Genomic DNA, 14,901 nt, shown 5'->3' with positions numbered 1-14,901 from the left:
TGTGTGCGTGTTGCATGGACTAACGATATATACTTGGGAACATATACAGGATGTAAATATTCTACCCAATAAGCGTTCTATTTCGCAGAAGCTATTTAATATACCAACACCCTTTATGACGTGTGCTGTGCACTTTAAACACACATTTTCTTTTTCTAATGTTCGTTTTTTTGCACGATAAAACTCTTATTTCTTATAAAAAAATTAAAGTATAATGCATGTATTGAACGGAAACGAATGTCACTCACGTTTTTAACTAACTGTTTCTTTTTTAATTATGTTTTTTTGTTGTTGTATTTTAGTGCGTTTCTTTGACCTAAATTAAAATAATAAAACCCCCTTTCGCCATAGTGTTATATGTTTAACAAGTAACATTTTACATAATTATTTATAATGAAACCTGTTTATTTTGGAAGCGATCGAAATTTTTTGTGGATGGGTTTGTCTATTTATTTCAAGAGAATTTGTTTTTAGAATAATTTGATGTATAATCAACGCATAGAAAACCATTGACAGTTTCGATACCACGAAATGAACGGTTTCATTACAACAAATCATCCATATCTAAGACAAAACTATTTTTTAGGAGGAAGGCAAGGTGGTCAGCGGTAGGACTAGATTCTCAATAGGTGGTGGTGAGAGAGTCGCCAGGCTGGCCGCTGAGTTGGCGAACACAAGCAACGTGGCATCTACCCCATTACCCAAAGCTACGAAACCAAAAGATCTCATGAGATCCGTTGGCAAGATCAATAGAGAGGACTGGAATGTTAAGGAAATTGAAAGAAAAATAACTGAGAATAGGTTGGGCAGGCCCGAACCGAAAACCGCTGAAAAAGTGCCGAAGTGGGATAGAGAACAGGTATTTATTAGTTTATTTATTTGGGTTATGAGCATACATTAATGACGGAAGTTAAAATATATATTTAAAAGAATCGATAATAATGTTATACTTAATTTGAGTTCTATATTTAGAAATTAATAATTGTAGCGGCTTTATATGTTTCGGATAGCGGGAAATTAAACAACGGATTGACAACCTCTTTATATTGGAGCCAATTTAAGACTGAAGTACAATTAGTGACACAATACATATTAATATTATATGATGCATGACCTAATAAGTAAGCTGTAATGTGCTGACGGCACATAGCTTTCCCCTAAATCTGGAAAAAAATTATACATTGAAAATTTTTTTTTAACATTACTAGAATAATATAATAATCATCACAAACATAAAAAAATAATCTTTATACATCAATAAGCATGAACTTTAAATTTCAAATCACAAAATTGTAAAAAAAATCGAAAAAGGTATATAATAAAATGTATATAAAAGTGTATATAGCAAAAAACAACATACAGATAAAAATGTAAATAAAACAATAGAAATAAATGTAAAAATAAATTTGAAAAGTTAATATAAACATAATGCATTGATATAAAAAATAAAATAAACATGTACAATAAGTACTTCTAATTACAATTTAAATCTTACGACAGGTTTAACAATGCGCTGATCGTGTTACAGTCGGCAAGTTGTTTACATTAGGCGCTTGCGCTACCGTATTCGGACTATAATTGTCATCAATGTTTATTATAAAGGCTGGTTTAAGTTGATCAATACTAATTATGTTCTCTTTGTCTGCTTGTGATATTTTGAAATATTTATCATTTCTTTCCAAAACTTTGTAAGGTCCTTGATATGGAGGTGTCAGCGATTTAACAATTTTGTCACAACGTACAAATACGTGTGTGCATTTTTGCAATTCTGGGTGAACAAATATATTGCGTTTACTGGACTCTCTTTTAGGAACTGACGATTTGTTGTGTATTTTCTCACGCAGTTGGCTAAGGAATGTTTCATTCTCGGAAATATTAGGCTTTTGCAGCTGGAAAAAATCTCCGGGTAATCTTATTGCTTCACCATAAACCATTTCGGCGGCACTTGTCTGAGTGTCGTCTCGTAGACTTGCCCTTAGTCCAAACAAAACAGGTGGTAATTGTCCAACCCAGTCGACTGTATTACCTCTACACATAAGAGCTGTTTTTAATACTCTGTGCCATCTGTCTATAGCACCGTTCGCTTGCGGGTGATATGCACAAGTCCTTATCTTTTTAATACCCATTCGCTTTGATAAATTTGTAAATAAGCTTGACTCGAATTGTCGTCGTTGATCGGTAGTTATCCGTATAGGACATCCAAACCGACAAATCCATCCTGTATAGACAATTTCAGCTACAGTCTCTGCAGTTATATCTTTTATGGGAAAAGCTTCTGGCCAAGAGGTACTTCTGTCGATCATAGTTAGAATGTATCGATAACCATTGCAATATTGTAAAGGACCGACGATATCGATATGTAAATGCTCAAATCGGTCGCTTTTCGCGAAAGTTCCAGTAGGCGAAATAGTATGCCTATGCACTTTAGAACGTTGACACTCTATACATGCACGTGTCCAATTGGTAACATCTTTGTTTATAGATGTCCATATAAATCTGTCTCGCAAGTGTCTTCGTGTCGTACGTATGCTAGGATGACTAATTCCATGTATGGCGTTGTAAGCCGATATACGAAATTCTTCAGGCAAATATGGTCTTGCGTTCTGCATAGTTACATCACAATACACTGGCATGTTACTAGGCGGTAAAATTATCTTTTTAAAGTTTAGATTTTTCGATTGTAGTAATAATTTGAGTTCCTCGTCATTTTCTTGAGCTTATCAGCAATAGCTGCTAGTTTTTCCAAATTTTTCTCTTCACACACTGCTAAAACTGCTCGTACCGCTGAAGGAAGATGACCTTGCCATATTATCGATAACGTCTCGTCGCTGATATTTTCGTGAGCTAATTGACGCATACGGCGTAAAAGCTGTGAAGGCTTTTGATTGCCGAGCTGCATTTCATTCAATGTCTTCTGAATCTGGCTGATTTGTTGTTGCGAGTTGGTAAACATTTTTCAAAATTTCGGTTGAAGTCGAAGGTCACTAAATACGTTGCCAGGTTGTCGCTTTTTCGGGCGTTGTTGTTTGTCGGGCATAGTTGTTTGTCGGGTGTTGTTGTCGGGGTCACCAAATTGTAGCGGCTTTATATGTTTCGGATAGTGGGAAATAAAACAACGGATTGACAACCTCTTTATATTGGAGCCAATTTAAGACTTAAGTACAATTAGTGACACAATACATATTAATGTTATATTATGCATGACCTAATAAGTAAGCTGTAATGTGCTGACGGCACAATAATAAACATGTAAGTAACTTTGATTTGTTATAGTTTTTAGGCCGGCAAAGGAAGCTCAAAGAGGGAGATTCAAATGATGAAAAGTGGGGTGAGATCGATGAGACTATTCATAAAATCGACCAGCAATTGAAAGACTCTGGGAGACCTATGCTTGGAACGAAAAAGGTATACACAATTTATTTTTATAAGTGATATGTAATTTTATGTTTAAGTATGCAATAAATTTTAATAATTATGACTTTTAGGTAGCCAATTTAGCAACGAAATTTGTTAAAAAGGACGATCCTTCGCCTAATAAATCGCAGTCGAGTAGAAAGGAAGTAAGTAGAACCTTTTTTCTGTATTATTTATTTTGTCAAGTTTACGTATAAATATTATGAACTCTTGGTTACTTTTCAATGACCAGCCAAAATTTAAAATTAAGATCTAGATATTAAACCAAAGGTACATTTGAAATATTATTGTCGAATAAAAAAATAATAATAAGAGCATTCATTTGAAAATGTCTTAAAAATTTCCTAAATCGTAAACACGCGATAAGTTCAACGACCTCGCTCGTGCGAGCCGCCAGAATCAATGCACTTGTGTGCGTGCGCGCATCGCCAAATTTATGTGTGTGCTAACTTCTACCTATCTAGGTTGTTGAACTGAATTGTGCTTTTGTCCACACGTTCGCTTTTTAGTGGCGGACAGGAATGAAATCTAATTTAAAAAAAACGTTTTTTTTTTTCATTAGATCGAAAATGTTATCGATTCTGAACCATTTCTGAAAATTTGGCCGGTCATTGAAACTAACCGTGTATAAATAATACGAAACTTTTTCATTGAATTAAAATAATTTTCTGGTGGGGCAGTTGAAGGAGAAAAAAATATGGCGTGGGCCGACGTCCGCCGGCAAGCAGTGCACCGCGTGCGGGACGCGCGTGTTCGCTGCTGAGGGTGTGACAGCGGACGGGCTGAACTTGCACCGCGCGTGCTTCCGCTGCGCCGTGTGCAAAACGGTGCTGCGGCCCGGGTGAGTGCGCCCGAGACTACGGTGTGATGGGAGGACTGCCTCCACTAGTCGGACTTGGATGGGTGTAGTTAGATGCATTTTGATTTTGACGATCGTTTTTAACGTGACTCGGGTATATAGGATATCCCCTGGAATATATTGGGTTGAATGTTTATTTTTGCGAAACGTTGTGCCGTTTTTCAGGTTAAACAAATTTTTTTTAATAAAAATGGTAAACAGAAGGTCAGTTATAGCTACTAACATAATAATTCCAAAACACGACTAACACGACATTCCTCAGGAGTTACACCATGGAGCGTTACGGGACGCGGCTAGTGTGCCTCCGTCACTCCGGTGTGGATGTGCCCGAGGCCGGGTCGGCTGTGGCCACTAGGAACGAGTATAAATACGCGGCTTCCACGCCCGAGAGGATCAGTATAGAGCTGTCCGATGGCGGCGCGAGGGAGATCGACGAGGACGAGTGGACGGATAGGAACTTTTTAGCTTCGGAAACTTCGGGAGCTGGGGGATTGAGGTATTTTTATTATTGCCTTTTGCTCTTGTGTATTTCTTATTTTAAAGATGTGATCTTATTTATATAATCCATACTTAATATTATAAATGCGAAAGTAACTCTGTCTGTCTGTCTGTTACTCAATCACGCCTAAACTACTGAACCAATTTTCATGAAATTTGGTATGGAGATATTTTGATACCCGAGAAAGGACATAGGCTAATTTTTATCCCGGGAAAATGACGCAATCTCGGATATCCCACGGGAACGGGAACTATGGGGGTTTTTCTTTGAAAACGCGGGCAAAGACGCGGGCGAAAAACTAGTTAAGTATATTTTAGTTCCTTGATGGTTCTGAGGTGTTGGTGTCTTGATTTGTATGCTACATATTGAGATAGTCAAAAATTGTGGAAACTATTATATAACTTGTATAAAATTGTATAACAGCGACGACGACGACTCGAGCACGGACGAGTACGTGGACGTGGAGAGCGAAGCGGAGGCGGATCGTTCCGGCGAGCAAGCCCCGCCACCAGCGCACTCCAACATTTACTTCTCCGACGATTCCTTCGGATATGACGATTATTCGGATGATGGTAGGTCATTATACTTTAGTATTTGTGGAAATAACGTTAAATATTGTTGTTGTTGTATTTCTTTTTTATGTGTGGTATCGACGGTAAAATGAGGTCTAAAATAAGTACCTACTTAGTAGTATGAAGATGAAAAGTTTGTTTGAACGCGCTAATCTCAGGAACTACTTAGTGGTCCTATTTGAAAAAAAAGTTTTCGATGTTAGAAAGCTCATTTATCGAGGAAGGCTGGGCACAGTTAAGAAATAGAAGAAAGAACTTCATCAATATATTATATTTTTATAAACTAGTAGATTATTGTAATAAAAATCTAATTAAAGTGGAATTAGTGAAATGTGTTTCTTTACTATAAAATGCAGTTCCACAAAAAGGTAACAATACAAAGTATAAATTGCATTATATTTTTATTTAAAACATAAAAGTTTACACAAAAAGATATGAAAAGAATAAAGTTGACCACGCATAATAATACTGTTTCCACTGTCCCGTAGGCGGCGAGTCGTCCGGCGGCGAGTCGTGTTCGCGCATGCGCGAGGCCCGCGAGGCGCGCCGCCGCGAGGTGCCCGCGCACGCGCCGCCGCCCTCCGACAGCAGCGAGGTACAGGGCTGCTGCGTCTGCTAGGATAGGTAGGGGGTGCGTGCGTGCGTGCCCGTCGCCTTAACGACACTGACTAGGTGTAACTGCTGTGTAAGCGTGGCGGACCTTTTTAACCGACTTCAAAAAAAAGGAGGAGGTTATCAATTCGGCCGGTTTTTTTTTTTTTTTTTTTTATGTATGTACACCGATTACTCCGAGGTTTCTGAACCAATTTACGTGATTCTTTTTTTGTTCGATGCGGGATGGTGTCGAATTGGTCCCATAAAAATTTTATTCGGATAGGCCCAGTAGTTTTTATTTTATGAGCATTTTTGTCTGTAGGTATTTGTAAATTTTGCAAGTGCAAGTTTGAAGTCGGTTGTTTTTAGCGCAGTTATCACTTGTTAATAACTCAGGCCCCGGAACCACAGACACAATAGAAAATCTATTTCGTCTGGGACCGATCGGGCCGCTTGGGGCTCAATGGGTTATCTGACTTCTAAAAAAAGTGGATCTCAGTTCGGCTGGTAGCTTTTGCTGGGCTGCCGTTTTTTTGCTAGGATTCAAAGGTGTATAATGAACCCTATTCGCTATGGGCGAGTAGACTATAATCGGCTGTCATTGTAGATGTTCCTTCAGAATCGCTGTAATTCGATGTAATTGTGAACAGGGCCGGGATTTTGTTTGGCGATAGCATATTTGTTAGTGTATGTGGGAATTGTTGAAATCAATAATAATAGTTTCTTTAATTTTAAGCTATTGCATAGCTTCTATCGCGGGCCTTGAGCGCAGGGACCGAATCGAGAAATTCCGTAACGAAAAAACCTCACGCTCGCCACTCCTACGGGAATGACGACATTGAAGTTACTCATATTATGTGGTCTTCATTGAAAGTTATCAACCATTATATTAAAATAAAATTGATAAAACAAATCACATTTTAGTAATGAAAAACAAATAAACAAACGTAAAAGCGTTAAATAAATCAAATAGTCTTTTTTTCCAAAAAAAAGGTCCGCCAATACCAGAATAACGCTTTGTATATTTACGATACTCGTGTCAGTTTTAATCCAATATATATAAGTCATTCATTGTCACAGCATGAGTTAAGTAGAATTAACTTGAGGCGACGGCGCGAGGCACGTGAGTGATCCCACACTAACTTACTGTTTGTTTATGTTGTTTTATATCATGCAAGCTTATAGGTTACATAATTACAATGAATATGTCCATGTCTATGAAACGAATAAGAAATAAACATTATTATTAAAGTTCTGAGTTGGTGCATCTTCGACAGAAGTCAGAGTGCACAGCTAGTTTAATAAAGTGATTAATTAATTTAGTTGGACAGATTGGCACCTTGTGTCCCTGTATTCAGTATTGGGAACAAATGTGGACTGATATTGAAAATATTTAAATAATTTTTATTACTATCTATAAGCTATATTATGATGTCAGTTATTGAGACTCCAGTCTGGAACTCAAGGATATATGTATAATGAAATTTCCACATATTTCATATTGTATAAAATGAGTTAACCGAGTACATCACAATCGTTAAAAATTTTGTAAAAACAATGTGATGATGTTAAAATAATAAACAACAATTTTCTCTCTCTCACAATTTTAGGGTTTACCGTTACTACGTAATATTAGGAATATACCGTGTATTTTGCATTACTTTTTTAGAACAAAAAGCTTACAGCCCAGTGTCAATGTGTGTAATCTTCATAATTTGCTTAAAACATATTCAATGTGAAATTTAACGATACATCTTAACTTATAAATCATGTATGATATCTCTGAATGTCTTCGCCCGCTTGTTGCAAATATTTGGCGTTATAATTAATAATGCAAAATTAAACAATTAATTTACATTTTAGGTGTGCAATGGTAAGTTAGTGTGGACATTAAAACGCACCTTCCTAATGTATGTATTGTTATAATTAATGCTTTATTTACCTAGATATCAGAAAACTGGATTTGTTACTGCTTAGTAGTAACAAATACTGCTACGTTTAAAATAATTAATTATTTATTTTGTGGTAATCTTGATTTTATATTCCTAGAAGAAGTGTTATGTAGCTTTAAGTTACAATTTCGTATGTTTTTATAGTGATTTTATACCTTCAAAAATGTATTGAATGTGCCTTAGTTATAACCTATAGCATATTTTGTGTGCAAAGGTTTGTTCACGACCCAAAACTAATCCTTTGTCTAATTTCTGACTTTAGATCGAGTCTGATGAGGAGAGTGAGTCAAGTGATGAGGAAGTGTCGTCAGCGACTGAAGTATCCACCGATAGTGAGTTTGCTCGCGAAGAAAGTGCGCCGGTGCCTTCGCCCCCCGCCATATTGGTCACGGAGGCGCCGCCCCCGGCCCCGCCCCCTCCACAAGACTACCCCTTAAGCAGAACCAAATCAGCTGGCGGTCTAGCCACTAAACGAGCACTAGAACTCAAAAGGAAGTACTTGCTCGGGGAACCCTCGCCGCCAGCTGTCAGAAAATCAGACTCCACTTCCCAGCTAGATACCAAATTAGAAGCTTTTCGATCTAATATCACTGAATTCCAGAAAATGTTACACCCAGCGACTACGCCCACGCCACAAACGACTTCGCCCTACCTTTCCTTTCAATTTACACTCGACGAGAAGAAAGCTCAACCGGACATCCCAGATATAATCAAAAACTTATGCAATGATGTCCCCGTAGATTTACTCACGAAAGGTGATTCACCGATTTGTAAGAACGATTGGAGGACGCCTATCAAAGAAGATGAGAAACAACCAGATTTAGAAACGGACTCCTTATCAGATGACTCGTCTCATACGGAGACTCTGCCCAACCAATCTGTGCCGAGAGTCGAAGTCCACGACGAAGGTGGAGAGTTAATACAGTTAGATAGCTTAATTCTAGCCAATAATGAAACCGATGACGTAGATGAAAAAATATCAGGAACCGCCACCGCATCCGGCCCTACAGTTGTAGCAGTTGAATCGGAATCTTCCGAGTCATGTAAAGACGCGACCACTTTAGCCTTAACTGAAACAGAACTATCAGACTGGGCGGCAGAAAGTGCGGTGTTAGACGACTGCGGTATGGATGAAAATACAGAGAGAAAGAGAAATAAAAATCCTAGAACATTGAGCGGCCCTAAATTGATTCACGATGCCAAAAACATTGCAGCCATAGCGACACACGTTTGTGGCAGAAGTAGTCCCCCAGAAGTTGTTTATTCGAATGCGCCTGAACACTTTGAATTCGCCGATGAGGGAGATCAAGATCTTTCTATTGCGGCTCCAACTACACCTCGTAACGATGGTTACATGGAACTAGTAGATGATGATTATGAACCGTATTCCACGAGTAAAGATCGATCGATTAATTTCATAGAGAGAGCTTTTTCCGACACAACTATGAAATCTGATCCCAACGACACGTTAGACAAGATTACCTCAAACTTGTCCGAAACATTAGAATTTATAGACAGCCCCGATTCAAAATCGGAGAGTATATTGAATGACATCGAAGTTGTATCGAAACCTCCGTCTACTTCAAATACCAGTGAGAATGGCCAGAAAGCAGACTATATAGAAAACTCGAGCAGTATGTCTAATAACATAAGCAAAGATATCGAAGATAGTAGTATTAGTATGAATGAAGGACTGAATGTTGTACAATCCAAAATTGGCTCCCTGAGCCTGTCAGATATATCGCCACCGTTGGTGAGTATCGACGCTGATAAAAATGTAGCTATCGATAAAATTAAAGAAGACTCGATAGACGACATTTCGCCTCCATTGGCATCCGAAAAAGGATACAGTATTAAATCAGTGAATACTCCAAGAAAAATTACTCTACCGCCAAACTTAAGGACTTATTCGCCGGCTATATGTCGGTCTGCAAGCGAGACGTTCAATAGGTCGAACGTGCATATTACAAATTCGCCTTCGCAAAGTGTGAATTGGTCCCTATCTGGAAATTTCAGCTCTAGTCGATTGTCTCCCGAGACTCCTCCTATAGACGCCGGTAAAGTCGATAAGGTGCAAGAGTTGAAGCGTGAAAGAGAAGAACAGACTGAGGTGGTGAGAAGGCTGGTGCTGGAGAGACTCGGGGCGCCCAAGGTGTGCAGGAAGTCGACGCGGAGGAGTAGGATCTCGCCGTCGAGTTGTATCCCGCCGCCGGTGCCCCCGCCGCCCGTGATGGCCCCGCCCTCGCCCGTGCTGTCCGCCCCGCCCCCGCCCCCGCCCCCGCCGCCCCCCGTCTACCCCGAACTACCCCCCCGACCGGCTCCGCCACTAATGTCCTTATCCATTCAGTCTTCTTTTTCTGATCCAGAATTAACGAGACAGAGAAGGCCCAAGGGTTTCATGAAGAGTATATCCAATTATTTCAATAAACGCCTGGGACCTCGGCATAAGGTATTTTTTTCCATTGTTATCGTTTGAGTTGTATGAATATGAATAAAATTAACGTGCACAAGACATACCATTAATCGCAAACACGCATTATTAAAATATACATAAAAAAAGCTAATCGATTCATTGTGATCTCAATAATGTTAATAGTTTGTAAATAGAATACGAATTAATTTAATTTTAACATAGTATAAAGTTGGAGATGGTTGTAAAAAAAAATAACGAAGGTGTGTCCTATTTTTGGCGTTGAAATTGGGGATTATTTTGGGGGATTTTTGGCACGATTTGAAAACGAAAACGAGAGGACACAGGTAGACTAACACTAGTTGAATTTTCAGTGTGTATCGGAGCCGGACCTGACGACGCACGTAAGCAAAGCATATCAAATACAGTATCGTGAGTCGCATGCTGTGTTCATCTCTTTCGCACCAACCATCCGCTAATTGTACGTTGTCTTGTCTCGCTCAGTCACACGGCCGCCTCGCTTCAGTGTATTGCGATTCCTTGTTATTCAATGATGCTATTTTTAAAGGTGTTCAATTTTATTTCAGGCCCAGAAAACGAAAACGGTTGGATTTGTCTGATTTCAATTAAATTCATTTGATGACTTTTGGCTATGTTTTTGTTCAAAATCCATTTGTTTTGTGTTGTGTTATGTTGGGGGAATGCATGCTGTAAAATATAAATAACATTCAGTTCATGTTAAAGATCCTTAAAAACAAAAACAGACAAAACTTACGGACATTACTTTTATATTATTATATTGTAGCGTCAATATTGAAGAAATTAACAACTTGTTTATAACACCTTTAAATGCATAGTATCATTAGGGTATTTTGTTCCGACTGGATGATGAATGCTGTCTTTTATATTTGCCTTTTAATAATAAGTTATCAACAAACATATTTTTCGTCAAATGAACATATTTAACCCTAGAAAGATAATCATATTGAGTAGTACGGGAAAGATAGTCATGCGTCAAATTTACGCATGTTTTTTAGTTAGCTCTAAGTCGAGGTATATTGTTTTTTTTTTTCTATATATTGTAAGTTATTATATATTAACAGTTATATTAGAAAAATTAATATTACAAATAATTTATTTTTAATTATTTTTGTACGTATAAAATAACGAAAACATTAAACGTCTGCTTTAAATCTACAATTCTTGTAACACGTATTATCTGATATATAAAAATCAATGCCACTTTTCGTTGTAATTCCATAACTCGAGAACGGCTGAACCGATTTCGATAATTCTTTTTTTATTATATTCCTTGAAGTACGAGGATGGTTCTTATGTAGAGAAAACGTTAATATGTACCACGGGCGAAGCCGGGGCGGACCGCTAGTTTCTAATAAAAACTTATTTTATCTTTCTAGGGTTAAAGCACTATTTTTATAGCATACAAGAATTCACACAGTAGTGTGAGATGAGATATATCATATTTTGATGAAAAATATATCCTAAATATAAGTTTAATTTAAAGCGGTCCAGATATTGCTTGCTAATGTCTTGTCTTGTAGCAATCCAATCCACATTGGATAGATATTTGTCTAAAATTGCATGTTATTGGCTATTTTAATTATGCTAGTTTTGTTTACGAGCTCGTTCTTATACGCCACAGTAAATTGCATGATTGGCTTAAAATTTATATGGAATATTTGTTTTATGTGGTCTACTTTTTAGTAAACTATATAAAAAAAATGAAAATAAAAGAGATTTTAAGAGATATACATGTAAAACAATAATATGCTGTACATATATAATATATTATATAAATTTTAAAAACAGCAAGCGATATTATAACCAATAAAGAGACATTGCAATGGTCTAAAGTTTCGACAGTATATCTTTCGTATGTTCACAAGAGGTGTTCGACACAAAACTATTTTTGCCACAATATTAATACGTTCTCTTTCGATTGTAGCCCGTTAGTCATGGAGCTCATAAGTCTTTGGGAGCACTAGAGGCTCCCCCAGTGCCACCGCCGCCCGTGTGTTACAGTCCTCCTTGCGCGAGTAGGTCGCCTGAGAGGTCTTCAGGTAATAGAATAAACGATTTGACTCAAAATAAGTATCAAAAATAGTCCGAACTGACACACTGAACAGTACTGACTTTGTACATGTATATTAAACAGTTTTCTACAATAGACTTGGCTTTACTCTGCCACGAAATAAGGTGTTATTTTCAATGAAACTTGACATGACGCTGACATTTTTTGACGACCTTTTAATAGGCGATCGTGAGTCTAGTTTTTTTTTATTTAATTTCAATGAAATCTAACATATTTTATGTGCATGCTATATCGAATTAAATATTGCTATCTATACCATTTCAAATATTCATTTTTCCAAATGCAGTAATATCATTCGATTCATATTTTTTATTACTTTGCATTCATTTAAAAATAAAGTATTAACCGCATTTTATTTATGTTTATCGATGTCATGAGGTAAAGTGAATAATGATTAATCGTTAAGTATTTCGACTTAGCTTTAGTGTCAGACATCTGAATTTTCGCAATTTAAATACGCGTACAATAAGCCGAAAATTAAACGATATTATAATCCAATGTGAGAATTCGAAAACGTCGTCTACCGTCAGGGGCTCGACGTTTAACGCGATCGAAGTATTCACTTTACCTCCACCGCTCATAAGCTACGTATCGCTCGCATAACCGCATGGTCCCCAAGCTGTCGCGGCGAGCGTGGTGGTCGCGGCGGAGCGGGACGCGATGCAGCTGTGGTTCGAGGCGCGCTGGGCGCGGCTGGTGGCCCAGCGGCGCGCGCGCGAGGCGCCGGCCGAGCCCGCCGCGCGCCGCCTCGCGCGCCTCGAGCGCCGCCTCGCCAGGCCGCTCTCCGGTGAGACCGCGCTCCCTGCACCTTATGCCTCCGACCACACCACTCGCGAACTTCCTCGGCGAAGTCCGCGGTGCTACACCACACACTCGTTCAACTTCGCGAGGAGCGCATTCGTTCATATTCAGAACGCACAAAGGGTACGAAGTTACCCGAAGTGCGCAAAAACCGACAACAAACGGAAGTCAGCCGAGGCGAGGTAAAGTTGGACGAAGTAAGCCGAACTGCCTCTCTACGTTATTCTATTCGTCAACAACTTCGCGGGAAGTGTAGAGGAGACATTAGAGTTCTTACAGACGAACGGCAGAAGCTACTTCAGCCGTCGACGTATTAACTGCTGCCGCCGACGCGCCAACGACTGCGACTGTGGCGACGGCTGCAGTAGCCTCTACCGTCCACAACTTGCCGTTCGTCTGTCACAACGCTTAGTTGCTATCGTTAACGTCGACAACATTAACGCGTAGATCCTCGCGCGTAGCCAATCTCTTGTGAAACATGAGCGCTCACACTTTTTAAGTAGTAGTACCATCGTCTTAATATAACACTTCGAGTGTTACATTACCTCTAGGTCCATTTTCGATTTTCTTTTCGTCTTTTTCTAATCGTGTGAGTTATCGTGGTGGGCCATGCAGGGCGTTTTGTTTTCAACCAATCTCGATGTTAGCCTGAAAGGCAGCAAGGAAAGATATCTTAGCGTGTATGCTGGTAACGACTTGCCTAAAGGCATTCCCCCTAATTTTCGAAAAGTCTTGTCTCATATTTCTGATAAAGTCTTTCTTTATATCTTATATATCCTGCAGAGCAAATGAATTGTTTTGTCCAGGCGTTTTACCTGTGTATCTAAAAAAACAGAACAAAGCTTTCTTTTCCCATGTTATGTCATAATTCAAATTTATATTTTTTAGTTAAAATCCAAAGGTAAGTTTTCACTCATCTTTCCATTCATGTCATATTCATGATAATTTCAGAACTTCATTTATACGCTAAAATTGTTATGCCTCATTCACGCATGTATCGTTTGATTATTTTTGCAAACATTGGCTTGATAGAAATTTTATAGTATCTATTGTGACTTCGATTCCCTTATGGTGAACTGAATGTTTTGTTTTTCAAAAAGATATAATATAATGTATTATAATATATTGCACTATAAATTATATTTCTTTGGAGAATTATTCATATACATATATTTTTATTTGTGTCTCAAATCAATCACATAGTGCGCAGTGTTTAGTAGTATTTTATTAATTGTGATTGGTGGTTATTATCGAACCAGTAGTTCCTGAGATTAGCGCGTTCAAACAAACAAACTCATCAGTTTTATAATATCAGTACAGATTATGTTACAATAAATGTATTGGTGTCCGTTGCAGCGGAGCAACAGGCGGCGACAGTCGCAGAGATCGTACAGGTATCGGCGCAACGGGAGGCACATCAAGCACTAATGGCGGCGGACAGGTGGGTTCGCAAACATGTACATTTTTCTATATAAAAGCGTGATTTTTTTTTTTTACTATTTGCGAAAACTATTTTGCCATATTTTCTAACGGCTAACACGTGAGTACATCGGTAGTAGACATATTATAGTCTGCATATTTTTTTAATTTTTAATTCATTTTAAAATAATCTAAGTGACAAAACCAAGAAACCAAAAATCATTAACCGACTTCAAAAAAAAGGAGGAGGTTATCAATTCGGCCGGTA

The 14,901-nt window shown here is 38.3% G+C and overlaps 1 protein-coding gene across 3 annotated transcripts in view; it reads left to right on the top strand.

Moving 5' to 3' along the window:
• The window catches only part of LOC123705053 (F-actin-monooxygenase Mical-like), a 45,932-nt gene that overhangs the window by 27,403 nt on the left and 3,628 nt on the right, over positions 1 to 14,901 (top strand). Inside the window, exons 15-25 of one of the 3 annotated variants that reach the window (XM_045653620.1) lie at positions 587 to 859; positions 3,274 to 3,405; positions 3,486 to 3,560; positions 4,095 to 4,255; positions 4,536 to 4,769; positions 5,196 to 5,344; positions 5,833 to 5,939; positions 8,153 to 10,339; positions 10,675 to 10,704; positions 12,267 to 12,381; positions 14,571 to 14,655. In XM_045653620.1, the coding sequence (XP_045509576.1) occupies positions 587 to 859; positions 3,274 to 3,405; positions 3,486 to 3,560; positions 4,095 to 4,255; positions 4,536 to 4,769; positions 5,196 to 5,344; positions 5,833 to 5,939; positions 8,153 to 10,339; positions 10,675 to 10,704; positions 12,267 to 12,381; positions 14,571 to 14,655 (3,548 nt within the window). Of the gene's footprint in view, positions 1 to 586; positions 860 to 3,273; positions 3,406 to 3,485; positions 3,561 to 4,094; positions 4,256 to 4,535; positions 4,770 to 5,195; positions 5,345 to 5,832; positions 5,940 to 8,152; positions 10,340 to 10,674; positions 10,782 to 12,266; positions 12,382 to 14,570; positions 14,656 to 14,901 lie in introns of those variants that run through there. The other 2 variants (XM_045653621.1, XM_045653622.1) reach the window with 2 other exon arrangements.

The sequence above is a fragment of the Colias croceus genome, chromosome Z (genome assembly GCF_905220415.1).
Source record: "Colias croceus chromosome Z, ilColCroc2.1".
Taxonomy (NCBI): domain Eukaryota; kingdom Metazoa; phylum Arthropoda; class Insecta; order Lepidoptera; family Pieridae; genus Colias; species Colias croceus.
This window is presented reverse-complemented; position numbering and strand designations above follow the sequence as displayed.